This window comes from Sarcophilus harrisii, chromosome 6 (assembly GCF_902635505.1).
Source record: "Sarcophilus harrisii chromosome 6, mSarHar1.11, whole genome shotgun sequence".
Classification (NCBI taxonomy): Eukaryota; Metazoa; Chordata; class Mammalia; order Dasyuromorphia; family Dasyuridae; genus Sarcophilus; species Sarcophilus harrisii.
The window spans coordinates 122,835,266-122,863,182 of NC_045431.1; the positions used below are offsets into that span (position 1 = coordinate 122,835,266).

A 27,917-nucleotide genomic window follows, 5' to 3' on the forward strand; every position below is an offset into this window, starting at 1 on the left:
TTCACTTCTTTTTCAATCATTCCTGACTCTTTATGACTCCATTTGGGTTTTCTTGGCAAAGACTCTGGAGTGTCTTGCTATTTTCTCCTCCAATCCATTTGATAGGTGAAGAACTAAAGCAAAGAGGATTAAGTGACTTGTCCAGGATCATATGGCTAGTATGTGTCTGAGGATTTGAATTCAAGAAGGTGAATTTTCCTTCCTTTAGGATGACTGCTTTATCTACTTCACCACCTGGGTAACCTTTATAAGAATTATTATACAGTATAGACTATTAGACTATTATTTTCCAGGCACCGCAGTATGTATAGGTTTCATGAATGTTCCCAAAAAATGACAGAGTTCTGTCTTCAATGGTGGCCAATAAAAGATATATTAAGCAATGATCAGTAAATAGTAAAGAGTTTTAATACTTTGAATTAACCTTCATGGTAATTCCATTAAAAAAAAAAAAAAGGAAAATGATCAAAAGTATTCTTTACTTTATGACGTAATATAGGGGAGGGAAGTGATAATCATCTAGTTTGATTTACCACTATATTTGAGCACTAGCTGCCACTGTCATAAAATGACCTTATGTGCATCAAAGCCCTAAGGCTATAGAAATCAATAAATATAATAAAACTTTTTAAAACTGCCTCTCCCTCCCTTCTCACCAAATAAATTTCTTTTATTTTTAAACTACCTTTTTCATGAAGGTTCTACAATTCATTTTATCACCTGTCAAAAGAGAAATGTCTTTTTTCCTGAAGACATATAGTGGCTGGATGTTTCCCTACTTTCCACAAATCTGTTTTATATCTTCTCATGTCTGGAATATATTTCCTTAACCTACTAGTTCTCGGTTTTGAGGTACAATAGGAAATGGTGAATTAAATTAGGGGTCCTGGAAAAACCACTCTAAGAGATGAGGAATTTTTTTAGTATTTGTCTTTGGAATATTTAAGTTTTCATTCTTAAAATCATAAAAGCTATTTATACAAGAAATCATCCTCATGATATCTTCAATCTTCTTGGAAAATGAAGGACAAACAATAATCAAAATCTAGCCTTAGAAGGAATGTTTCCATGGGGTTATAAGCATACAAAAGAATTTGTCCTCCAAAGGAAGGTCAAAAACATAGTGGAGAAAGGCCTTGGAATCAAGGAGATCAGAATTCAAGTCTCACTTCTGATTCATATAAGACCACAGGCTACCTCCTGAGACTGTTTCAAAATTGTCATCAAGCTTCATTCCTGATGAATGATGAATGAATCTCCTGATGAGAGTTCCCTACATACTCAACCAAAGAGATTTTTTTAAATACCTGGTTTGGGCCAGGTACCATAGAAATTCAGAAGATTAAAAAAAATAAGTGGAACAGAGCCTGACTTTAAGAAATTTGCAGTCTAGCTGAGGGAGACAACATGTATTAATATAGGCAAATATATATAAGATAAATTTAAAAGTAGAAAGAACAAAACAGAGTCAGGGCTGGAAGATGGGAGATTTGGAATCAGAAAAGATTTCATGTAGATGTTAGCTTGAAGAAGAACTGGGCATTCCAAAAACGATGAATATCAATGCAAAGATTCAGAGAGATTGGAGATAGAGTGCCTAAAATGATGAGCAGTAAGGTCAATATAAATGTGCCTCTATAAATCCATATTTTATTAACGTATATATGCATAAGTGTATGTATGTGTACATGCACTATATGTTTGTGTACATGTGTTTTTATATGTGTGTATGTATATATGTACATAAGTATATAAAAGTATTTGTATATATGTATGTGTGTATATTTAAGTACATAAATATTCATATTAATTAAATCAGGTTTAAGGAAAAGGGCAGGTTTATTTTTGCTTCCTAACTTCTATAGCAATAACATTGTGCATAGTATTCCTATTCTGTGAGATACATACCTTAGAGTGTACATATAAATCAATAATTAGAGAAAGAAATATTTCAACTTCTGAAAGAAGCTCTGAAACTAGATAGCAAATGGATGGATAAAAATGTGATGTTCTCTTCTTTTGTATAATATATGATGGTTTTCTGGGAGCAGGTTTCTTGGGGAGGTTCTTATGGCAGCCTTAGTGTCAGTTCCAAATAATAATCACCTCAAATACAGCCAGGAGTTAAAATTCAGTCTTTTATTGTCTCTTCCAAAATAACCCGATTAGTTTTCCTTGGTTCCAAGAGCTCTTTCAGCTTGTCTTTTAGCTTTTCCAGCTTCTGCTTCTAGCTCAACTCTGACTCCTTGCTTCTCAATCTCTTCCAACTGATTGACTTCCAGCCTTCAATCTCTTCAACTGACTCCTCACTTCTCAATCTCTTCAAGTCTCTTACACTGATGCTCTGAGTGTATGTAATATGATCTCTTAAAGGTGTGAACCCAAAGGTTGACTCCTCCTCTGAGAGAGTGGGATTGTGAGTTTCTGACTTGTGAATCTCCCGAACTTGTGAATTAATGTGTGAGCTAATGTATGAACTCTCAAAGGTATAAACATAAGCGTTGTTTCTATCAATTTTAGTGACTTAACACCTTGTTTCAAGTTCTGGCCCATAACATAAAAGTATTGTGGAAAACACTTAAACCTATATCTGTGATGATAACCAGCATCATCTGAGAGTGATTCAAATTCTAGATCTTAGATACTCTGTGTTATTTATTTTATGCAGTATGTTGGGTTCTTGTTATATCCAATGATAGGGAAAAGAATTAGCTAATTTATATCTTCTGATAGCTGCCAAATAGTTTAGTATTACTGGAATTAATAAAGTTTGTTTTGAGATAAACTATCAAATTTTTGGTATGAAACACATTTCCCTTATCCACAACACAGAGAAATTCATCTCCTTGAGTTCATAAGGGAGAGTTAAGCTCATTTTATAACATTGATTTCATCATTCAGTCAATCTACAGAAACATTTATAGTGATAGATGTTAAAAAACCACATAGTCTTTAAAAAAAAGAGGTGAATTGGGCTATAGAATGAGGGACAGTCAAATGGAAGAAAAATGATACCATATAAGATATTAAGGGTCTGTTTTCTGAGTTTAAGTGAACATCTTACTTAAATTTTGTGGATATTTGATGACATTGCTGCCTGCATTTTGTATTGACTTGAATTCTCTTCCTGGGCTTTGTAGAGCATAATTGCACATAGGGATGACAATTGTCGAGTTATCGTGTTTGATTTTCTGTTTATTGATTCAATGAGCTTTCAGAGATGATTGATAAATCCCATTCCAGTAAGATAACCACATATCTCATTTAAGGCAAGTCATAGAAAGAAACAGAAGCTTGAAAGCTCCAAATCAATTTCATGGACCTCATAAAATTGCCTCCTATTTTGTGTTCCAAATTCCAAATAGTTTGACTTCATGTCTACTTGAATAGCTGAGTTTAGTTACTTTTAGTGGCAAAGTAATTAGAGGATGGAATTTGTATTCAGGAGACCTATATTTAAACTTTTTATTAAATACTCAAACATTCACTAGGTAGGGGAACATGATAGTCATTTGTCTATTTTTCTAGTCTTCTTACACTTCCATGTACTCTGTGACACAGTTCTCCTTGCTGTTTCCTTACACAAGTCCTATGCCCTGATTGTGCTTTCACTGGCTGTCCCTCATTCCTAGAATTCTCTCCTTTTTCATCTCTGTTTCCTGGCTTTTCTGGCTTCATACTACTCTCACCTAAAATTCGTCTGCTATTATCTATCTCAGTACTTGTGCCTTCCATCTGAGACTTTCACTAATTTATCCTTTGAATATTTTGTTTTGTTGAATGTTTTTATTTTAAATATTTAAAAAATTTTTATATGTTGTTTCCCTTTTTTTAGACATCGAGATCCTTAAAAACATGTACTATTCTCACACACAAACACTTTTTTTGATTGGGCAATCCCAGCACAGTGTCTGGCACATATTAAATATTTAATAAATATTTGTTAACTAAATCAAGGTTTCAAAATCTCAGGTTCCTTATCTATGAAAAAGCAAAATCCTCATTATGAAGAAAAATCTTTGCAGATTTAACATACTATGTATATATTATAAAGGTTTTTGTTGTATTGTTCTTGGCTCACAGAAAATCAGTGTATTTCACCAAACTCAAACATGTCCATTTGAATTTGTTTTAGGAGCATGGAATTCCTATCAATATGGGCTATGCAGTGGCCCCACACCATTCAGGGGTCTACCCAGTACATATACAACTTTACGAAGCTTGGAAAAAAGTCTGGGGTATTCAGGTCACAAGTACAGAAGAGTATCCACATCTTAAACCTGCACGGTACAGACAAGGCTTCATCCACAATGGCATCATGGTGAGAACATGATTCTATGGTATTCCCATAGAATTATTTCAGTCTGCAATAGTTGAAGAAATATCTATTGCATTATTTCTCAGGGCTTACTTTAAAAATATTCTTTCATGGGGATCTAGAGCCCCAACTATGGCAAAGAGAGGGAAAGTTGATCTCTTAGAATCTGTGCTTGGACCATTAATTGACAAGGATCCATACATCTGAACCACACAGATTCTTTCACACAAGACACTTTCACAATGTGTGGTTTGAAAAGGGGATATATCTAGTGTCACAGAAGCAGTAAGCAATGAAGAATTTGAAGTCAGAATATTTGAGTTCTAATTCTATTTCTGATACATGCTAACTATGACAAATTTATCCAGACTCTTCTCAAAGACCTAACATATAGTTTAGGACTTCAGAGTATCCATCCATGGTGATAGAAAACACTGCTGTTTGGCAGTGATTTGTAGGGCAGTGAGGAATTTGATGGCCTCTTAGAGAAAAGTTCTTTGTACTACCCCACTTTGTCACATGCTCACTATGCCTGCTTAAAATGTAGTTCATACTTTTCCTATTATTGGTACTGTACTTTATGTTGAAAAGAGCATAGATGGTATCTATTGCTGAGAGTAAAAAAGCATAAGAGCTGCTGAAATGGTTTAATGTCTTCTTAGTTCTTAGAAATGAGAAAACTGTGTGCAGTTTAAAATGATTTCTTGGAACCCAAAGTTAGCATCATGGATCTTGACTTATAAATTATGTATCTTGGAAATTCCATCAAGTTAAGTATTTTCCAAAGGATCCATGCACAGTTCTGCTAATTTGTTCTTTTTATGCCTGCAAAATTGAATCTTAGATCAATTCAGTTGATTAGGACACAGCTCATTTCTAACTTGTATTTCCAAATTAAGTTTTGGAATGTGGTAATTATTAAATAGTTAGAAAACATATGCAAATATGTTTATAAACATTTTAAAAAGGAATACTGAAAATAAGTTCCTCTTCTATGCCGAGGATTTGTTTCTATAATTTGTCCAATTATCTTCCCACACCACTATGATTAACAGAAATGAATTTGATCAGCATTTAGCCACCAGTAGAAGCAAACTTCCTTTTATTTTTAATTGTGAGGTAGTTAAAACTTTGTTACCTCATTTTTTTCCCTGCAGAATCAAATCTCCAAAGGGTTCTTTTGCCTTATTAGAACTGTCCTTATAGTTCAAATATGCTGCCCATTATGTTAAAAATCATGGCTCCAGATGCAAAGCATGAACTTTTTTGTGATTTAAGTAGATAGTGTTAGATTCAAGTTCATACACACACACACACATACACACACACACATATACCCCACACACATTTATATTTATATTTACATATTTTTATATAATTCAACTTTTATTTACAAACATGTACCTCTTTATTCAAAATTTGGATGGAAGATGGCATCTTGGAGGCTTTTTTTCCCCAATCAAATAAATTTCTAAGACATCTGTGGTTTATTTAAAATAGAAACTCCCATGGTTTTTTTCATGATATACAGTCTTCTCTTTCCTAGTTTCTCCCTCTCCCAATTGTTGGAAGAAAAAAAAATGACCAGGAAGATATAGCTGACATGCTTATGCATATATTTCTAGCTAATAAATCAAAAATCCTTTCTCTCCCTGAAAAAAGCTAATAACATATGTCTCTGCCTAGGAAATAAATTTCATGCCTCTTTCTTCAAAGCTTAAGAAGGATACTTATAAGGAAAGATGTGGAGCAGCTCCATATCTCCTCTTCTTACACCTACATTTCTTAAAACTTACAAATAATAGCTAGGGCCGTTTGTCTTATCTTATCCAAGATTACCTATAATAATAACTTCATATATCATTTCATGAAGTCAAGTTTTAAATAATCAAATCCTTTACATAGAACAGAAATTTTAAATGAAAATTTGAATATTGAATAGTATACTTGTCTTTTAGTATTTTCATTTGAATGTTTTCTAAAATGATTTTGCAAAATATAATTTAATTACTATGAAAAAATTGTCATTCAGCTATGGTTGTTTCCTCAAGTTAAGATCTACATTTAACACAATTTCCCACAAGTATAAGGCATTTGGGAAAGGTTTGTTGTTGTTGTTGTTGTTGTTAACACTTTAATAACAATTTGTAGAGAAGCAGAGGAGACTTTGGATTTAAATGTAGGCTTTAGTAAAGAATATGACATATTCTTTACCACAACAATTCAGTTTATATTTCAAAAGATGCACTTTTTTGGGGGGTGAGGCGATTGGGGTTAAATGATTTGTCCAGGATCACATAGCTAGTAAGTATTGTCTGAGATCAGATTCGAAATTAGGTCCTCCTGAATCCTGGGTCAGTGCTTTATCCCCTGGGCCATCTAGGTGCCCCCTCATATGTATCTCTGCAACATGTTCATGCAGCAGGTTAGTCATTCTTGTGTATTAAATGTATTATTGGTAATTACCCAAGTCACTCTCGATGAACATTTAGAAGATTTTTTGCATTTCCATGTAATTAATATATATATATATATATATATATATATATATATATATATATATAGTGTGTGTGTGTAAATATATATATATATATATGTATATATATGCCATATATGTGGCATATATAACTAGATAGTATTTAGTTTTGAGTTGTTTCAGTCACATAAAACTCTTTGTTCTATTTTGGAATTTTTTTGGGAGGGAGGAGAAATTTTCTTTAGCTTTCCTTCTCCTTTCCATCTTACAGATGAGGACCTGAGGCAAACAGGTTTAAATGACTTATCCAGGATTATACAGCTAGTAAGTATTTGAGGCTAGATTTCAACTCCTAATTCCAGTCTCCTAACTCCAGGCCTGCTACTCTATTTATGTCACCACTTAACTGTTCCTGACTAGCTATAAAATGACCATTAAAAAAGACCCTTATGTAAGGTTGTCTTTGCTTTGAATTTAATTCAAAAGACTAAACCCTCCTGGCAATTAAAAGAATAACAGAGTATAATTGGATGACTGTTATTGCAGCGATAATAAATATTTTGAAGAACTTAACATGGAGGATCATTAATTTTTTTCTCTTATTAATCTTCATATATGCAAAGGAGTTCACCAAAGAATATGTTAGATCATAGTCATTTCAAGTCTAAAATATATTTCATTCCTAGTGATATTTTAATTCCAAGGTGAAGGAAATAATGATTTTCTAATGGATGATTAAAACTAAATATTGTTCAAGGATGTTCAAGAATTCAAAATAAGGGAATTAATAGAGTGAAAATATTCTACTTCTAAGGAACTTTATCTTTTAATAAACTATTATTGTTAAAGTTAAGGGTTGTTTTCCTACTCCTGTAAAATGGTGCATCTATATGAAATTTGTTAGATGATATGAGTGAAGATTTTACCCACTGTTGCTTTACAGCTGCCATCTACTGTTATCCAACATCTGCATAATCATTCCCTAAATCAACTTGTTTTTATAATAACATTAATAGGTGGCAGATCTAAGCAAAACCCTTCAGTGTTTCATTTTTTTTTCTTCCTTAGGTGCTCCCTCGACAGACATGTGGATTATTTACCCACACAATTTTCTATAAGGAATATCCAGGAGGACCTCAAGAATTGGACAAAAGTATCCAAGGAGGGGAACTTTTTCTTACTATCCTTCTAAATCCTGTATGTATTTATGCTCTGCTTGATTCCAATAATAATATCAAATTGAACTTTACTTAGGTCCTTATCAGCATGAGTTTATTCCAGCAACATGGGTGAGAAACATTGCCTTGACCACAGAACTTCTTTCTGAGGTTCAGAAATGTGAAAAATAAAGAGCTCAGCTTTTCCTTAAGGAATAGAACAATGAAATATAGTTTCACATTATCTTGGTTTTTTTCTTTTGTTAAGTTGTTCTTATGCCAGGTTAGATTAATATATTAAATGTGATTTGCAAACTTTAAACACTTAAGTCCTTTTTGTTGACATTATTCCAATGGAGATGATGATTCCAGAACTTAAAAGTTCACTGACTCACAGAAAACATATTTTGGGCATGAATTGAGTTTTTTAACTAAAACCTCTCATTATACAACCTTCTTCTTCATTCTCTGCCTTTAAAGTTTGCTAGAATCATCTACTACTTAAAGTATTGAAGAAAGGAAGGAAACACCTTTCTTTAAATGTGGATAGTGGGGTGACTACTTAACTATTGTAGAAAGGGAAAAAAAGAATTCCAATAGAAAATTAATGCACTAACCCTTTTACTTAGGGCATCAGAGGTGTCTGTATGTATTTGTTTCTGTGTGTCTGTATATGATTCCCTATAAAATTATAATCATGTAATTTTTGTCCTTAATATAATTATCGTTGAATACTAGAGTATATGGTAGATCACTCACTTTACTTCAATAATCCCTTCCTTCAAATTTATTATCTGTGTGACCTTGAATAATCCATTTAATCTTTAGCTTTCTGTTGTATGACATTTTTCTTAGAGAATCTAAATTTTGTTTGTTTTAGTTTGTGACTTGTACTTTTTAAATCCATTTAATCACATACTTAAAGATATTTGCAAATACACAATACTAGTAGCCACTGATCTTAGGCAAAATTAATTGAACAATATATTCTTCTTTGCTTTTCTCATTAGACTTTTGCAGGGAGAGATTAAATCTTGGTGATCTCATAGATACCTGCCTTTAGTATCTAATGAATGTTCACATTATGGAATCTCATGTCCTGTGAGGTGTCACAGAATATTATTTTGTTTAATAAATTTGTCATGTTTCAGAGAACTAAATCATACCAATATCAAATATGTTGTTAGTATAAAATGCCAGAGCAAATTAAACAAAAGCCATATTAAATCTAATTAACTGTAGTGCTTGAAATTTGTTAGATGGTTAAATCATAGTTGAATTGGATGACAAATGCATATAAGTTTATGAGGGACAAAAAAAATGAACCACCAGGAAATGTGTGATGACAAGAAACTTCCCCAAAACTCTAATGTCAAGAAAAGAGAAATAAGAAGACCATAGGTCAACTAATTAAATGTGAGTCCAAAATATAATAAGAATGTATAAAGATTAATTCAAAATTGGAAAACTACTATATCCTAAAACAAGGAAGGTGTCATGTAGTAGCATTAATGTCAGAAGGGGAGATAAGAGCTCTGAGTTAAAAAACCAATAAAGCCTTAATTGTGCTGGGTGATCTTTGGCAATTAATATATTAACCGTTTCCCCCAGCTATGAAGTTGGATATGAAGGTTTTTTTTTTCATGCTATACTGATGAACTAAGAGATCAAAGAAGAAATAGAACACCGTTCAGGATGGATAGAATCTAAGATCTTTGAGAAAAGATGTTGCTTGATTCTTTATATTTACATATCTATCACTTAATAAATGTTGGTTGATTAAATGATTGTTGAAATAATGATCAATAATGACATAAATAAGACAGAGATACTTAATTTTTATTTTGCATTTGTTTTTTCTTGTCAAGAAGAATAATAATTATACTGTTAGTTATACCTGAGATGAATAAGGTTCTATAGTATAGCTGCCCTTGGTGAGTGGAAATTATCTTGCCCAAATCAAGCATATTCTTATCTACTGTGATTATTGTACTAAAGGCACAGAAAATCTTTGAAAAACTTTGGAGAACTTGAGAGATACTGTAGGTCATAAGCAGGGTAAATGCTGATTTTTCTTTTAAACAGAAGAGAATGAGTCTGTAAACTGGATGTCAGAAAATTTAAATTAATATTTCTGACAAAATTCTACAAAGTCTTATTAAAAAGACAGAGATGAACATCTAGGAAAAGATATGGTAGCCACAGCAAAACTTCATCAGGACTATCATGTCATATGAATTTTGTTTATTTTTTGACTGGTTTATTAAATTGATGCATCCAAAAAAATCCAATAACTAGTATTTACATATATGTTAGCAATGCAAGTGACAAAATCTTTTTTGTTCTTCATATAATAGAAAATGGAGAGAGGTAATCTATATAATAACATAATTATATAGATGTGGAACTGGAAAAAAATAGCTAAATTCAAAAGATAATCAATTATTAATACGTCTGGTCACCATCAAAGCAGGACTTTAATGAAGTTAGGAACAAAGGATTGCTGCTTGACACTATATGCTATTTGACATTTTAATCAATGATGTGGATAAAACATATGTGATATGCTTTTCAAATTTGCCACTGATGACACAAAACTTGAAAGGATAATTAACATAGAATGATAGTCAACAAGTCTACAAGCATTTATTATGTGACAGACACTGCTAAGTACTGAGAATATAAAGAAAGGTTAAAACAATCCCTGTCCTCAAGTAGCTTCTATTCTAATGAGGGAGATAACATGCAAACAACCACGTACATACAACATATATAAAAGATATATTAGAGATAATCTCGAAATGTTGTAACATTAAAAGGGATCAAGAAAACTGGAAAAAATCATGAATCATATTGAGTGGGCCCATTATAAATGTATGTTATATAATTTCAACTGAGCTATTATTGCAATAAAGAAATATTTTCATACCTCCCTAATTAATTTATTACTTCATTCACAAGAGTGGCACTTCCAAGCTTTTTCATCCCTTCACACACATATTCTCAACTAAAAACTTTGCTTTCTGTTTTCACTGAGGCCATTAATTGAGAGCTTCTTATTTTTTCTTCTTCCTTACCTCCCATCACTCAACAGCATATAAATAGGAATGATAGTAGCAGATGAAAATAATCTAAGAGTAGGGTTTGTCAAGTTATGTTTATTGTAGAATAAGGAAATAAGGGACTTGAGTATGGAGGATAGGGTAGAATTGAACTAGTTCATCAAGGGATCAAGCTGGGAAAGGGAAGAGAGTGGGTGGTGTTGGAGGTGAGGGTGTGCATAGCTTGGAAAAGAAATGATGTATGGAGGAATCATGAGCAATGGTGAGGGCAAACAATAGGATTAAGGCGTAATAAAGCCAAAGCAAAGATGGAATGATAAAAGACTAGATTCAGATAAAGTGGTGTAAGATTCAAAAAGACTTTGACAGAATTTCTATCAGATTAAAAAAATAAGATGAAATTTAATAAGGATAAATATGAACTCTTTTTACCTTGATTCATAATAAATTATTCACAAATAAAAGATCAAGGAAGATTGTTTAGAAATTAGTTTGGTCAGATAAAAAGGATTTTGGTTGTTTTTTATTTGTTTCATTACCCCATTTGGGATTTTCTTGACAGAAATACAGGTATAGTTGCTATTTCCTTCTCCAGCTCATTTCACAGATGAGAAGAATGATCCAAACAGGGTTAAGTGATTTGCCCAGCGTTTGAGGCCAGAGTTGAACACAAGAAGATAGATGTCTTCCTAACTCCAGATCCAGCTTTATATTTACTGAGAAACTTAGCTGTCTTTGACTATAAACTTAATATGTCAGCAATGCTATATGGTAGAGAAGAAAATTAAGGTAATCTTAGGGATAAACTTTTTTAAACAGGGAAATTAGAAGCTCATTGTACTACTTTGTTCAGACCTCACCTGATCTTTTGGGTTTAATTCATAGTGTCATATTTTGAAGATATTCCATCATTCCAACCATTCCATTGGTTGACCAATACATGTTAAACATGTTAAAGTATAAATTAAATACAAAATAAGTATATATGTCCAAACCATTATTTTGCTATACAAAAAAAAAAAGGACTCTGAAATAGTGTACAATTAGCTTGTGAAGGAAATTAAAAATGCAGGCGGACAAAAATAGAGGGATTGGGAATCCTATGTAATGGTTCTTAGTCATCTTTCGCTGGATGTAGCTGGTTCAATTCTTTACTGCTCCATTGGAACTGATTTGGTTCATCTCATTGCTGAAGATGGCCAGGTCCATCAGAATTGATCATCATATAGTATTGTTGTAAGTATATAATGATCTCCTGGTCCTGCTCATTTCACTCAGCATCAGTTCATGTAAGTCTCTCCAGGCCTTTCTGAAATCATCCTGTTGGTCATTTCTTACCGAACAATAATATTAATAGGTAGAATTTTTCAAAAAAATAATTAAAGAATATTTTAAATATCAAATAAGATGATATTTATAAAGTTTTAGTGAATCTTAAAGTGCTTATTCATATAAAGGCTCATTGTAGGGTTACTGAAAGCACTTTGTGAGAGCTTTAATGACATATAAGATGATAGCAATAAGGAAAGAAGCTTGCCTAAAGACCCATACCAAAAGTTAGACACTATAGTTAAATCATTCACAAAATATAGTCTGGAAACTGCTGAATGTTACAAAACATTTTCACTAGGTCCATGAGGTCAAAACATTTCATAATAATAATAAAATTTGCCTACTTGACTATTTAAATACTTTTCCATTTTCTAATTATATGTGTGATACATAATTGGATATTCTTTATTTTCTTCAACTAAAACAATGAATCAGAATAGATTAAATAGAAGAGGCAGATAGCATAATTCAGTTGTTTTCTATTAAGCCAGTCATTAAAGAAATAAGCAAAAATAAGCAAAGCAATGCAACTGCTCTTTTTTTAATTTTGAAAGTACAGTTATTTATATTAACATGTAATGGTTTTATTTTTATGAATACATATTTTATAAAATTTTATTAATTTTGATTTTTATATGATAATGGTTGATAGTTTTAACTTACATCACTAAAGCTTATGGAAACCTCAGTCATTTTTTTTAGTTAGGTATTTTTTAATAATTGCTTTTTATTTTTCAAAATACTTGCAGATAGTTTTCAACTCCATCCTTTTTTAAAAACTGGAAAAAAAACAGTAAGGAAAAAAGAAAAACAAAAAAGAAATACAAAACAAAATAAAGCAAAACAAAAATAAATTGTCATTGGCCCAGCAGAACTTCAGGGAGGATTCAAAATATATAATAAATTACTAGAACAAGAAAGTTCTAGTAGAAGAAATTATATTCATGGATGTTCTTTTTTTTTTTCTTTACTTCCTTGTAAATTGTTCTTTGGTTCTCTGCTACATACCTTATTTACTTTATTCTTTTTTTCTCCTTTTGATCCCCCCACCCACCATCCCCAAGCAAGCTAGGATTAAGAAAAGATATATTTATGTATACATATTTAGATATATATACATACATACACACATTCACAACCACACACACCCCACATACACACATATGTCTTTCCTATCCCTGTTGCCTCTTTAAATTCTGCTCCATTGCCTTGCTATTATTTAACCTCCCTCATGCTTTCTTGTCTCCTTCCCTTACTCTTTACTTCCCCATCAGCCCACCCCTTTCCCCTATTTCTTTATAGATTTCATGGTATACCCTTCATGTTATATATGTAATATTGCCTATAGAACCCTGATGTGAGTAGATTTTCAGAACTATGAGCCCTCCTTTGCCTTCTTTGCCTCTTTGTCTGTTTTTCCTCTGTACCTTATTTGTATAATATGATTACTATTTTTACCTTGATTCTGCCAATCTTTCTTTTGAAATCTTTCGATTGGTGTAAATCTTAAACAAATAATATATGTTTTCCTGTGTAAAAACAAACAAACAATTTGTCCATTTTTAATAAGTTTGTCCAATGTTAAGTTCCTTAAAACTGATCTTTCTACATTTTCTCTTATATGTGAGGTTTTCTGTTAAGGTAGGGTTTGGTTGACAGAAAGTCCTGAAATATGCAAGTTCATTAAATTTCCTTTTTTTCCTCATTCAAAATAATAATTTTGCTGGTTATGATATTTTTGTTCACAGACCTAATTCTTTTGATTGTTGGTAGATATGATTCCAGGACCCATGATCTTTTATTGTGGCTACTGATAAATCCTGTACAATTCTAATTGTAGCTCCAGCATATTTGAATTATTTTTTTTCCTTGTTTCTTGAAAAATTTTCTCTTTGATCTGAAGGTTTCTAAAATTGACAATATTATTCCTGTGTGTTTTCTATAAAGGATCTTTTTGAGGTGGTAATCAGTGGATGTTTTCCTATTTCTACTTTTCTTTCATGTTCTATCACTTCAGGACAATTTTCTTGGATTATTTCCTGCATTATTGTGTCAAGATTCTCTTTTTGGTCACAACTTTCTGGCAGTCCAGTTATTCTTGTGTTTTCTCTTCCTGATATGTTCTCTAGATCTGTCATTTTTCTTATATGATGTTTCACATTCTGTTCATTGTTCATATTCTGTTTTGTTATTTCTTGGTCTCTCATAGCTTCACAGGCTTCCCCTTGCCCAGTTCTATTTTTTAAAGAATTATTTTCATCTTTGAGACTATGTACTTCCTTTTCTAGTTGGTTAACTTTTTTTTCATGAACTTCTTGTTTTTCTTTGGTTTTTATTTTCCCCCCTCAAAGTCTCTCATTTGTTTTTTAAATTCTTTTTTGAGTACTTGTATAAATTCTCTCTGGGCAGATAGCCATTTCATGTTATTCTTTGGGGTAGAAGCTTTTTTTTTTTTTTTTTTTTTTTTTTTTTTTTTTTTTACTAAAGTATCCTCTTCTGAAGATGAATCCTGGTCTTTCCTGGTACCATACATGTTTCAATGGTGGGGCTCTTTTACCTTGTCAATCTATATTTTTTAATAAGGTGTATTCGTGTGAGTATCTCTAATCATGGGGTGAGGGGATGGTGCCTTAATCTTTCCTTCAGTTCTCCACTCTTACCAAGAACCCAAAACCAAGAACTCCACCCTCCTGCAAGTACCCATAGTCAGCAGCATCCCTGCCCCACTGCCTCTGCACTCACTCGGTGCTTATTCCTTCTCACCCACAGCCATATCTCAGTAGCACAGCTGGACCTAGCGTGCCCAATCAGACAATATTCACTCAGTCTTCTGGGATTCAAACCCCAACTCTACAAATAGTTGCTAAAATGAAAGTCTCTCTGGTTCATGCTGAGGCTCCAACCACATCTAACTGGCCCAGGAGGTCCCCACTTGATATTTCTTCAGAACTAGCATGGAGGTAGCTGTACTTCAGACAAGTTAATCCCCAACATGGGGTCTTTCTTGAAATCTCAGGTTCTATCAGGAGGACCCCTATTCTGCCCCAAGTCTTGATTCTTCACTAGTCTATGTTTGACCTAAGGTGCAAATTGGTTCTATTTTGGGGGGAAATCTGGAGAGCTTGAAATTTACCAACCTACTCTGTCGTCTTCCCAGAATTATCTGCCCCTTCAACATCCATCCTTACAAAACCTTGTATTCCAAAATTTTCTTCCTCATACTTTATCTTTCCCCTCCCCTAGAGAGCAAATAATACAATACAGGTTGTAATAGGTATTCAATTCTTCTTAACATATTTCCACATATACTACAACAACAACAAATACAAATACAACAAGCAAGCAAACAACAACAACAAAGGTGAAAATACTATGTTGTGATTTTAGGGAGTTTATCCCTATTACATATAATGCTTGCTTATGGATTAAGATGATGCTACTTATTTTTTAAAAGGAAATGTGAATACATTTACTCTCCATAGTTTTTTCTCTGGATGCAAATGTTTCTTTCCATCACAAGTCTATTGGAATTATTTTGAATCACCTCATTGTTGAAAAGAGTTAAGTCCATCACAGTTGCCCCATCATATAATCTTATTGTTCCTATATATAAGCTTTTCTGAAATCAACCTTCAGTTTGTTTCTTATAGAACAATAATAATGCATTACATTCACATACCATAACTTATTCAACCATTCCCCAACTGATGAGCATCCACTCAGTATCCAGTACCTTGGGACACTACAAAACATTTTTGCACATATCAATTCTTTTCCCTTCTTAATAATCTCTTTGGGTTACAGACCAGTAGAAACACTGCTGGATCAAAGGTTGTGCACCATTTCATAGTTCTTTGGGCATAATTTCATATTGCTCTCCAGAATGATTGGATCAGTTCACAACATGTCCCAGTCTTCTGACATCCCCTCCAACATATATTATTATCTTTTCCTGTCATCTTAGCCAATTTGAGAAGTATGAAGTGCTCTCTCAGAGTTATCTTAATTTTCATTTGTCTAATCAATAATTATTTAGAACATGTTTATATGCATAGAAATGGCTTTTATTTCTTTATTGAAAATTATCTATTCATATCATTTGACCATTTAATAATTGGACCATGGCTTGTATTCTTATAAACTTGTCAATTCTCTTTACATTTTAGAAATAAGGCTTTTTTCAAAAACATTGGGTATAAAAAACTTGCAGTTTTCTGCTTCTGATCTAATCTTGGCTTCATTGATTTTGTTTGTACAATTTTTTTTAAAACTTAATATAATCAAAATCATTCATTTTGCATTTCATAATGTTCTCTAGTTCTTCTTTGGATATAAATTCTTTCCTTCTCCATACATCTGAGAGGTAGTCTGTCCCGTGTTTTTTTAATTTGCTTATAACATCACTCTTTATATCTAAATCATGAACCCATTTAGAAATTAACTTGGTACAGCTTGTTGGGTATTGGTCATTCCCTACTTTCTATCATGTTTTTTCTAGTAATTTCCATCAAATAATGAATTCTTATCACAGAAGCTGGAACCGTTGGGTTTACCAAACACTAGATTACTATAGAAATTGACTATTGTGTCTTGTGAACTTAACCTGTTTCACCGATCCAGTACTTTAGTTTTTAGCCAGTACCAAATGGTTTTGATGACTGCTGTTTATAATATAGTTTTAGGTCTGATACTGCTACACCAACATCCTTTGTATTTTATTTTCATTAATTTCCTTAAAATTCTTGACTTTTTGTTTTTCCAAATGAATTTTGTTATTTTTTTTAATTCTGTAATGTAATTTCTTGGCAGTTTGATTCGTATAGAACTGATTAGGTAAATTAATTTAGGTAAAATTGTCATTTTTATTATATTAGCTTTGCCCATCCATGAGCACTTAATATTCTTCCAATTTTTTACATATGACTTTATTTGTATGGAAAGTGTTTTGTAATTTTGTTCATATGATTCCTGGCTTTGTCTTGGTAGGTAGACTCTCAAATATTTTATGTTATTTATAGTTATTTTAAATGTGATTTCTCTTTTTATCTTTTGCTTCTGGACTTTATGAGTAATAGAAATGCTCATGATTTGTGTTGGTTTATTTTATATCCTGCAACTTTGCTAAAATAACAATTTATAATATTTTAATGGATTCTCTAGTATTTTTTAAATATATCCTTATATCATGTGCAAAGACTGATAATTTTGTTTCCTCATTACCCACTATAATTTCTCCAATTCTTCTCTTATTGCTAAAGCTAACATTTCCGGTACAATATTAAAAAGTATTAGTGATATTGATCAACCTTCTTTCACCCTTGATCTTCTTGGGAATGCTTCTAGTTTATCCCTATTACATATAATGCTTGCTGATGGATTAAGATGATGCTACTTATTTTTTAAAAGGAAAACTACATTTATTCCTATGCTTTCTGGTGTTTTTAATAGGAGTGGGTATTGAATTTTGTCAAATGCTTTATCTGCCTCAATTGATATATTCATATGAGCTGTAGTTTGGGTATTGATATAGTCAATTATATTCTGGTATAACACTTCCTAGCTGTGTGACATTGGGCAAGTTACTTAACCACAATTGCCTCAAAGAAGAAAAGAAAGAAAGAAAGAAAGAAAGAAAGAAAGAAAGAAAGAAAGAAAGAAAGAAAGAAAGAAAGAAAGGAAGGAAGGAAGGAAGGAAGGAAGGAAGGAAGGAAGAGAAAGAAGAGAAAAGAAAAGATTAAAAACATTTAAAAAGTGTTAGAAGTGAGTAGAAGATACATCCCACTTATTTCGCAGTAAATAAGTAGCCAGAGGGAATAAGCAAACATTTTCAAAGAGAGAACAAATTATAAGAGGATATTTGAAAATAATCTAAATTAATAGGAAGAGAAACGCAAAATTAAAACATTAGGCTTCCCTACATGTCATGAAAATTGACAAAGGTAAAAAAACAAAGAATGTTAGAAGAGTTGTGGGAAGATTAGGAAAATATTTATGTGTCAAAAAGTACATCAGTTGAACATTGAAGGAAATTAGGGATTCTGAAAAGTACAAATAGTACAAGTCCAAGATGAGGGAGAGTCACTGAAAAAATTGTGAGTCAAAACATGAAGTATCATATACAAGGGATGCTCAGAATCCTAAAATGACTGGACTGAAGCATGGAAAGATTAATTGAAGTCCACTTCTCAAAAGCTACACATACTAAACAGAGGTAGTTATATTTGACTCTAGATATATAAGTAGATAGATACATAGATACATACAAAAATTGATACATGGACACATAGATAGATGGATAAATAATGACTCAAAGATTTTATTTTAAAGAAATTCAAGGAAAATTGTCAATCACTAGCTTTTCAAATATCATGATGGCATTTTTTTAACTTTAGAATTTAGATCAACCTAAAATTTGGGAGTAACAGAAAGCTCTAAAGATTCATGGAAGAAGCCTTTTGATAAGATAAATAGCACTTATAGACCTAATTTCAAATTCCTTATTGGTTGAAGAATGATTCTTATTAGAGTATTATACAATATTTTTTATTTTTTTATTATAATAACTTTTTATTGACAGCACCCATGCCAAGGTAATTTTTTACAACATTATCCCTTGCACTCACTTCTGTTCCGATTTTTCCCCTCTCTCCCTCCACCCCCTCCCCTAGATGGCAAGCAATCCTATATATCTTAAATATGTTGCAGTATATTCTAGATAGAATATATGTGTGCAGAACCAAACAGTTCTCTTGTTGCACAGGGAGAATTGGATTCAGAAGGTAGAAATAACCCAGGAAGAAAAACAAAAATGAAAACAGTTTACATTTATTTCCCAGTGTTCTTTCTTTGGGTGTAGCTGTCCATCATTGATCAATTGAAACTAAGTTAGGTCTCTTTGTCAAAAAAATCCACTTCCATCAGAATACATCTTCATACAGTATCATTGTTGAAGTATATAATGATCTCCTGGTTCTGCTCATTTCACTTAGCATCAGTTCATGTAAGTCTCTCCAAGCCTAGTGAAATAGGTGAAATTCATTTATTTCTGATGAAAAACCAGAGCTGAAGAGAAAATTTGATCTTCAAATACAAAACTCAAGGGAAGCATAAAATGTAAATAGAAAAGAAAAACAAAACATGTTTCTTTTAAAAATTAAAAAAAATTTACATCCCTATATGGGAAGATGATATATTTAACTCTTGAGAACTGTATCTCTGTTAAGACCAAACTTAGAGAATGTAGGCATAATTTGACATTATTGTGATGATATTAAAAAGATAACTAGAAGTGGAAAAGCAATTGTTCTGAAGAAGAGGAAAGGTAAAATGGGGTAAATTACATCTCATGAAAATGCAAAAAAGATCTATTAGAGTTGAGGGAAAGAAGGGAGGGGCATGCTCACTGTGTGAAGATTAATCTTATAGGATTTGACTCAAAAAAAAAAAGAATATCAGATACACTGAGTTTTGTAGAAAAACTTGTCTCATCCTTATAGGGAAGTAGGAGAGGAAATGGGAAAGGAAAGAGTGAGACTAATAGAAGTGAGAAAACAAGTAGAAGGGGAAAGGGATAAGAAGGAGGGTTGTAAAAGGAGAGGGTTGTTTGAGGGAGTTGGTGGTCAGAAGTAAAACATGGGGGAGGAAAGAAAAGGGGAAAAGAAAGATAAAAGTATAACTTGGGGAAAATAAGATGGTGGGAAATATAGAATTAATCATTTTAACTGTGAATGTAAATGGGATGAACTCTCCCATAAAACAGAAGTTGATAGCAGACTGGATTAAAAACCAGAATTCTATAAAAATTTCTTACCTTCATAAAATCACCAGTAAGATAAAGTACTGTGTTAGACCCTGGGAACACAAAGATAAAATATGAAATAATACTTACCCTTGAAGAGCTTATAGACAATGAGTTGGGTATAATAGATATTTAAATGAATAAATACAAAGTACACATATAATAATACAACATAAGTTTATGAAATGTGGAGATGACTACTGGGAGAATAAGGTAATATCTTATTTACAGACATGCAGCATGTTATCTGGCCCTTGAGGGAAGTTAAGAATTCTAAGAGAAGGATCTAAAAAAGAAAGTGTATTCCAGACTTTGATGCAAATGCAAGGAGGTCACAGGAATAATATCAGATATAGGAAAGAACTTTTAAGTCTGTTGGACAGGAATAGAGAGTTCAAGGTGGGGTTTAATATAAATCTGAAAGGGCAATCAGGTACCATAATATGGAGGGGTTTAAATGCAAAGCTGAAACTCATGAATGTACACACACACACACACACACACACACACCACACACACAAACACACACATTTATGAAAGAGATAGATATATATATATATATAGATACACATATATATTTCCTACCAGCCATGGGTACTAATGAAGATGTTTTTTTTTACATGACTAATAGCATGGTCAGATTTGTATTTTAGGGATAACAATTTGGTAACTGTGTGAAGAATGAATTGGAGCAAGAAAAGATTAGAAACTGAGAAACTAATTAGGAGGCTGCAGTAGCCTGAGTGTTATGGAACTAGAGTACTGTTGTGTGAGGAGGTAGAAGAGGAGAGATGCAAGGTATATAGGTAAAGGTAGAATCAACAAATTTTGGTAATTAATTTTGTAATAAAAGTTGAAAGAGAGAAACGTTGAGAATGACTTCAAAGTTGCAAACCTTGATAAACTAAAAGGATAGTGATAATCTCAATAGAAAGAGGGAAATTTGAAGGAGAGAAAGGATTTTGGGGAAATATCATGAGCAAAGTTCAGCTTCAGATCCATATGATTTCAGATCTAGGTGAATCTTCACCTAGGCAGCTGGAGGAGGTACCTGGAGATTGAACTCAGAACAGAGAAGAGGATTGAACATATAGATTTGGAGGTCATTTGCATTGACTCATGGAGGCAATGTAGGAAAAAAAAACAGAGACCTAGAAACATCCTTGTGTAAATGTTTACAGTTGGGAGCAGCTACAAACTGATGTATCTGTGATTATAATTAGAAGAAAGATTTAATCAAAATAAAAAAAAATATTAAATAGGAATGAAAAAACAGGAGACATAAGTGTTAGGAGGAAATAGGAGGTAAGCTCAAGCAGAGAAAATAATTAAGAGGGGTTTTGAGTCTGGGGTAGGAGAGAGAAGAGGTATTTGAAATATAGAAATTAAAAGGAATCAAAACTAATATTTCTCTTTCATGCAGTGACTTTTTTCTAACTTTAAACAAAATTAATCATTGTAAATATTGATTTGTCATAGATATTTTTGTCTCTTTTTATGTAATGACTGATTTTGTTTTTCTCTCCAAACTTTCAGTATCAAGGATGTCATGTATTTTTATTTGTACAGTAGAAGCTCCAGAATATATTGGGGGGGAAGCAATTTAACAACCACTCATTGTTTAAAGATGGCAGATTTCCATACTGAATGTTTCTCTCCATACTAAAAATAAAAAGCTATTTTTTTAACATTTTGAAGGATTTGGGGAGATGTAATTCTTTTTCTTCTTACTAGAATAAAAATGTAAGTAATTCAACTTTATGGATTTTGCAGGTCTGAAATTTTATATTTGATAATCATCAGTATGGACATACAAATTTATATAATAATAAATTGCCTTCAAGAAGTTCATTATGATTTGAGTTCATTATGATAAACTGTTGCTTGATAAGATATTATTTATGTTGTCTGCATTTTCCATTTTCACCTGTTGCCTCAATTCTGGGTGAATCCTTCCATTGAGAATAAAACCTTGACTACATTATGCAAAAAATAAAATAAGTACTTAGAATAAATAGAATAAAGTGCTTTCACTCCTACAGCTCTCACTACCCCATGCAGAATCCGATAGTCAGTTTTTGTGTCTGAAGAAAGAATACTTCTAAAGAAAGTGCACCATCATATGAATGTAATGGACCACTATTGTTCTGTAACAAATGATGAACAGTGTGATTTCAGAAAAGCCTGGAAAGACTTACATATAAGATGGTGAGTGACATGAGCAGAATGAGAAAGACATTGTAACTGTAGCAACAACATTGTGTAATGATCAAGTATTAAAGACTTAGCTCTTCTCAGAAAAACAGTGATCCAAGACCATAACAAAAGACTGGATGGAAAATGCCACCTATATCCAAAAAAAGAAATATAGAGAATGAATGTAAATTAAAGCATGTATTTTCACCTTTTGTTGTTGTTTGCTCATGGCTTTTCTCTTTTATTCTGATTTTTCTTTCCAAATATGATACATGGAAATATGTTAAAAATTGTGTATAAACTATATCAGTTTACATGCTGTCTTGAGGAAGGCAGAGGCAAGGAAAGGAGGGAGAAAAAAATTGGAACTCAGAAAGTTACAAAAATAATTGTTGACAACCATTTTCACTTGGAATTGGAAAAATAATATACTATTAAAAATACTTTTAAAAAAAGAAAAGGAAGAAAGTGCACAATGAGACCACTGAAATGGATTGACTCAATAATATTTGACAAAGGTCTTTTTCTCACCCTCCTGGGTGAATAAATCATTGCAACTTTGAAAAATCTTTTTTTTTTTTTTGAGAAAGAAAGAAAAATAGAAAATGGGGGAGAGGAAGAGGTAAATATTGACTTTACAGTGAGTGGAAATAAAATTTTTCCCACTCTATTTACTCCATAAGGGAACATTCTTCTACCATATGGAGCCTGCCTTAGAACTCCCAATAATTCTAATTACTTCCAAGTGCCCACACAGAGATGGAACAGAACTCTCTATACAAGAGGTTTCAATGAGTTTCCATGAGTATAAAATGAGGCCTGGAAAAAATATAAAAATCAAATAAAAATTTCTGCAAAAGACTTTGGTGCCCTATTTATTATCTCTCACAACCAAGATATTTTAAAGGTTATATGGATTTAATGTTTTATCCTCATTTCTGTCATTTTTTTATGGCACATAGCCTTAATGAAAAAGCATGGGGAGGAAGATGAAAGTTATGTAAAGAAAGATCTTAAACATCCTAACTTTATAATTACCCTTAACAATCTTGGACTGTTACTGGATTTTGATTAGCTGCTATCTCATGCATGTAATATGTCTATTATCTTACATTTCTGATCCCATATTATGTCTGCATTAGCTCTTCTTCCTCAAATAAAACATTCTGTGGTTTAAGTAATTTCATGTTGATATGATATAGTGTCATATGTGCACTATACTATAGAGAAAGCTGCCTGTTCTGTAATCTATCTGAAGAGCAAATATTAATCCATAATATACTGTATCTGTTATTAGATTCCAGGAACAGCTCATTATTGATTGATAATACAAGTAGAAGGAAAGCTCATTAATTAGCCTGGATATATGAAATTTTAGGAGACAGAACCCTGAGAAGTGTATCACTGCAGTTCCATTATACTCTACTGTCAATTTCAAGTATGCCTCTTTTTCAAGCCCACATTTTTTATTCAGAAGAATGCTTGTACAGACTGGGTACTTCACAGCACTTGAAATGACATAATGAATTTCACAGCTCCAGCAATACCATATTAAAACATCCTAAACCTAAACATTCTAAAGCACATCTCAGCCAAGGCATCTTGAAAATCTATTCTTCTCACAGTCATTTGATAAGACAATGCTGTGACTTGAATGATGTAAAGCTATCTGGTATGTGCTCTTTTGCCTTACATAGAACTAAATTATATTTCTTTCTGTCTCAACAAAGATTATATTGTAAATGTAGGAAGAATTTGGCACCAAAAAAATACATGTTAGTATTTGAAAAGTGAAAAATATCAATATGTAATAAAATCACGGAAGAAATATATTTAAAATAAGAGGGAAAAAATCTAAATGTCAGATTAACAGATTCTAAACTCTTCTTTCAAAATGCTACTTGATATTATTCATATTATATAAATTTAAATCATTAGGCTGATTTGGACAAAACAAGCTGGTACTTAAAAAAAACAGGAAGTCAAACCCTTTCTGAATAGGAATTGCTGGTTTAAATAATCCAGAACATAGCTGTCATCAAATTTAAGATATTTGAGAAGTGGTAAAGAGGCAAAAATATAATCAAGTTCATATTTACTGTAAGGCAAAGTCCTATTAGAATATAATAATAAAAATGTTACAAATATTTTTAAAAGTTCATAATTTAACATAAGGTGTTAGTAAAATGAAGAAGTTGAATAGATAAAATGTTATAAAGAAAAAAGTCAGAGGATAAAAAGATTAAAGATAAGCAAGAGAGGGTTGGGACACAAAGATGGGAGGGTAACACACAAAGGATATTACCACTTTCAGGTACAGAACAGCTAAACTCCAAAGCTAGACAACTTAACTAAAAGTCTATCCAATTTTTTAAAATGTATTTAGAATCTAGAGATTCCCTAGATCGCCTGAGCAGACTGTCATCAAACTCATTATCTTTGAATCAGAAAAAAAAATCCTAGAAATTAAAAAAAAAAAATCATAGCATGGCACATCTATTGCTTCTTATATTCTAATTTAAAGCATCCTAGTGATAGAGATTATTAATATTCCCCTTGTTGCCTCAGCTCCTAATAATTAGTTGCCTTGGTTAGGATAAATTGTCCTTTTATACATACATTAAAAATTCTATTGAATTTGATCATTCTGATTTGTTTGTGACAAATAACATCTACCATTTTTAATGCCTTTCTGAACTTCAAATTAAGATTTTCTTATAGAGTGATACCTTTCAATCGAGATACTCAACTGCATTCACAATTATGATACAGTGAGCAAAATGTATTGTACATTGCTAGATACATGTATCAGAAAATAACTGAGAATCAGCACTTAACACAGTACCTGCTGGCACATAGTAGGCACTAAATAAATATTAGTTCGTTGACTGATTAGATAGACAAAGTAGGTGACAGGATCTCAGAGATGTTAGGAATTAATCTCTCCAAAACAAACAAAAAAACCTTTCCCACTTAGCTAGCAAACCTTCATCACCCAAATACCAATAAATAAACATACTAAAACCTTTTGATTATTCATATTTTATTGTGAAGGAGTTTCCCAGTTTCTTTACTGATAATAGATGTGAACAATAGTGCTTTAATAAAACACATATGTTTCATTTTAAAAATCACTTATAAATATGACTTTGAAGATAAAATTTTGAACAATCAGTGTGGAAAGTGAGATAGAAAGTTAATTAGTTAGGGATAAAGTTGCTATAAGTTCAGAGATTAACTATTCTAGAGATTAGATAAAATAAATTCTTAATGAACCCAGTAAGCACAATTATATGACTTCTCCAGATCCGTTTACCATTTTCTGAGTAACATACCTATGTAAAAGGTATTATGCTAGAAGACATATAAACCTATTTATGAGGTTGGTTGAAGAACTTGAATTTTATTTATATTTAACATCCTGTATAGTGTTATGAATCATGTAATTAATTAAGAAATCATAGTAAACACAAGTTCAAATCCTGAATCTTAAGATTTGCTAGCTGTGGGGTCATAGGAAAAGCATAAGTCTCATGTGTAAAATTGGGATAATATTGTCTTCTTCATCAACTGCACAAGATTGTGATGAGAAAAATATTTGTAATGAGACATGAAAAGTTTGAGAGATATAATTTCTGGATAAATAACAATTAATTTGATTAATTATGGCTAGTACATAATAAGATAATGGTCATTTAGCTTTCTTACATAAACCAAAGATGAATCATGGAAGCCACTCAAAATTTATATACCCTTGAAAGAGTGGGTGTTCCAGATACATAGAAATCAATTCTGATTAACAGTTAATGGGAAAATGAATATGATATTGAGAGGTGGGCTTATTATAATGAGGTGTTGGTGACGTGATTTTGATCATTCAGCTCATGGACAGAGGCTCATTTCAACCCAAACTATTCCAGTCTCAAACAATCTATACAAAAGAATCTATTTTTTTGCCCAACCAATGAACAAACAGCAACAATGAGATAAAAATTCTGCCTAGATCAAGTGGTCTGAGTGGGATGAATTCTCTGAGCTGAGTCAGAAGTGCCCTTGAGAAGCTGGACTTTGAGGAAACAGAAAGAAGTTGAGGAAAAAGAATCCTGGATTTTCCCAATGTTAATTGGTTATTATCATTTCTCTCAGTAAACTTTAAAGTGCTCTATAACTATCAGCTTTGTTTTAAGAAAGTTGAATTGAGACCTAATGACAAATCCTAAGCTAGATTGCATTACATATCACCAGAGGAAAGGATGCTCTTCATTTCCACAGCCATTGATCCTATAGATTTGTCTGTCTTCACTGTCTTCTACTTAATACAACACTTCCTGGTCAATTACCCCAACATGAGAATTTTGACTAAGAAGCATCTAAAAACTTTAAAAGTGAAAAAGGTGTCTTCCTGTTCATTTAGAGGATGTGAGATTTAATGTATATGAAAACTACAAACCGGAACAATTTAGAAGATAGAAATTCAAAGTATGAAATGTTTTCTTGATTTATAGTTACCTTTTAAATACAATTTCAGGCATTCAATAATGCCATTCAGTAATAAACTGGAAGCTGTAAGCTTTTCTTTCTTCTCGAGGGTGTTATTATATCCATTTAAACTCATACACAAGTACACATCCAAACCAAAAATGAATAAAAGATGCTACCTGAAAATTTCCATTCCTCTAAGATTAAAATATCTTTTTAAAAGTCCATTCCGAAGCTCATTTAAACACTCTATACAAATTGTCAAATCTACAACGATAGAATCTTCTAGATAACCTAAGACCTATCCATAATCACAAATGGTTTGAAGAAAGTTGAGAAATTCAAACAAAGGAAAGAAAATGCATACACTATTGCAAGAATCTGGGAGTAATATGGATCTGATCCTTGGAAATTTTGAGACCCCTTTAAGTAAAAGTCATGATCAACTCATACTAGTTCATTAAAAAAAATTGTAAGAAAAGCCTAGCCATAAACAAAAGGGGAAAATTAAATTAGTTCATATGGCAAGTATACATTAGTTCAACTGGTACTGTCTTTCTGAAATCTAACAATATACTCAGTAAAATGCTTTCAGAAAGGGAACTCAAATTTTAACCAAGTCCCCTCCTTCTCTCTTAAGTAAAAATCTGAGTCATAAGAATGAATTGATTGAGAATGTACTATCTGAAACAGAAATTTGCCCCTATATGTGTGAACTTATGCCTGTCTGCTCATAGCAGGAAGTAAGTAGCTGGTAGGAAGTCATGAAAATTTTGTTTGTAAATTTATACATGTTTTCTTGAATACTAGAATGAAGTAAGGGAGGGGAAAGGAAAGACTTTTTGTTTCCTCTAGGACTATGCTAGAAACACAAGAAATAAATAGCTATTTTCCACCAATGTGAGATTATCTACTGCTGTAAGGTATACTTACCCTATAATAGGGTAATTTTTTGAAAATTTCATGTTGAAACAAACTCTAAAGGAAACATAATCCACTAATCCATAGTAAGCCTGATCCTAATTTTTTTTCTTTCAGAAAGGAGACTTCCTTTAAAATTAAATGCTAAGAAAAACTACCTGTCTTCTATTTATAACTC

The 27,917-nt window shown here is 32.1% G+C and overlaps 1 protein-coding gene across 2 annotated transcripts in view; it reads left to right on the forward strand.

Annotated features, from left to right (window-relative positions):
• NDST4 (N-deacetylase and N-sulfotransferase 4) overlaps positions 1–27,917 on the forward strand; it is a 414,235-nt gene that overhangs the window by 201,841 nt on the left and 184,477 nt on the right. Inside the window, exons 5-6 of one of the 2 annotated variants that reach the window (XM_031941815.1) lie at positions 4,136–4,321; positions 7,863–7,991. In XM_031941815.1, coding sequence (XP_031797675.1) covers positions 4,136–4,321; positions 7,863–7,991 — 315 coding nt within the window. The remainder of the gene's footprint in view (positions 1–4,135; positions 4,322–7,862; positions 7,992–27,917) is intronic. The other variant, XM_031941816.1, reaches the window with a different exon arrangement.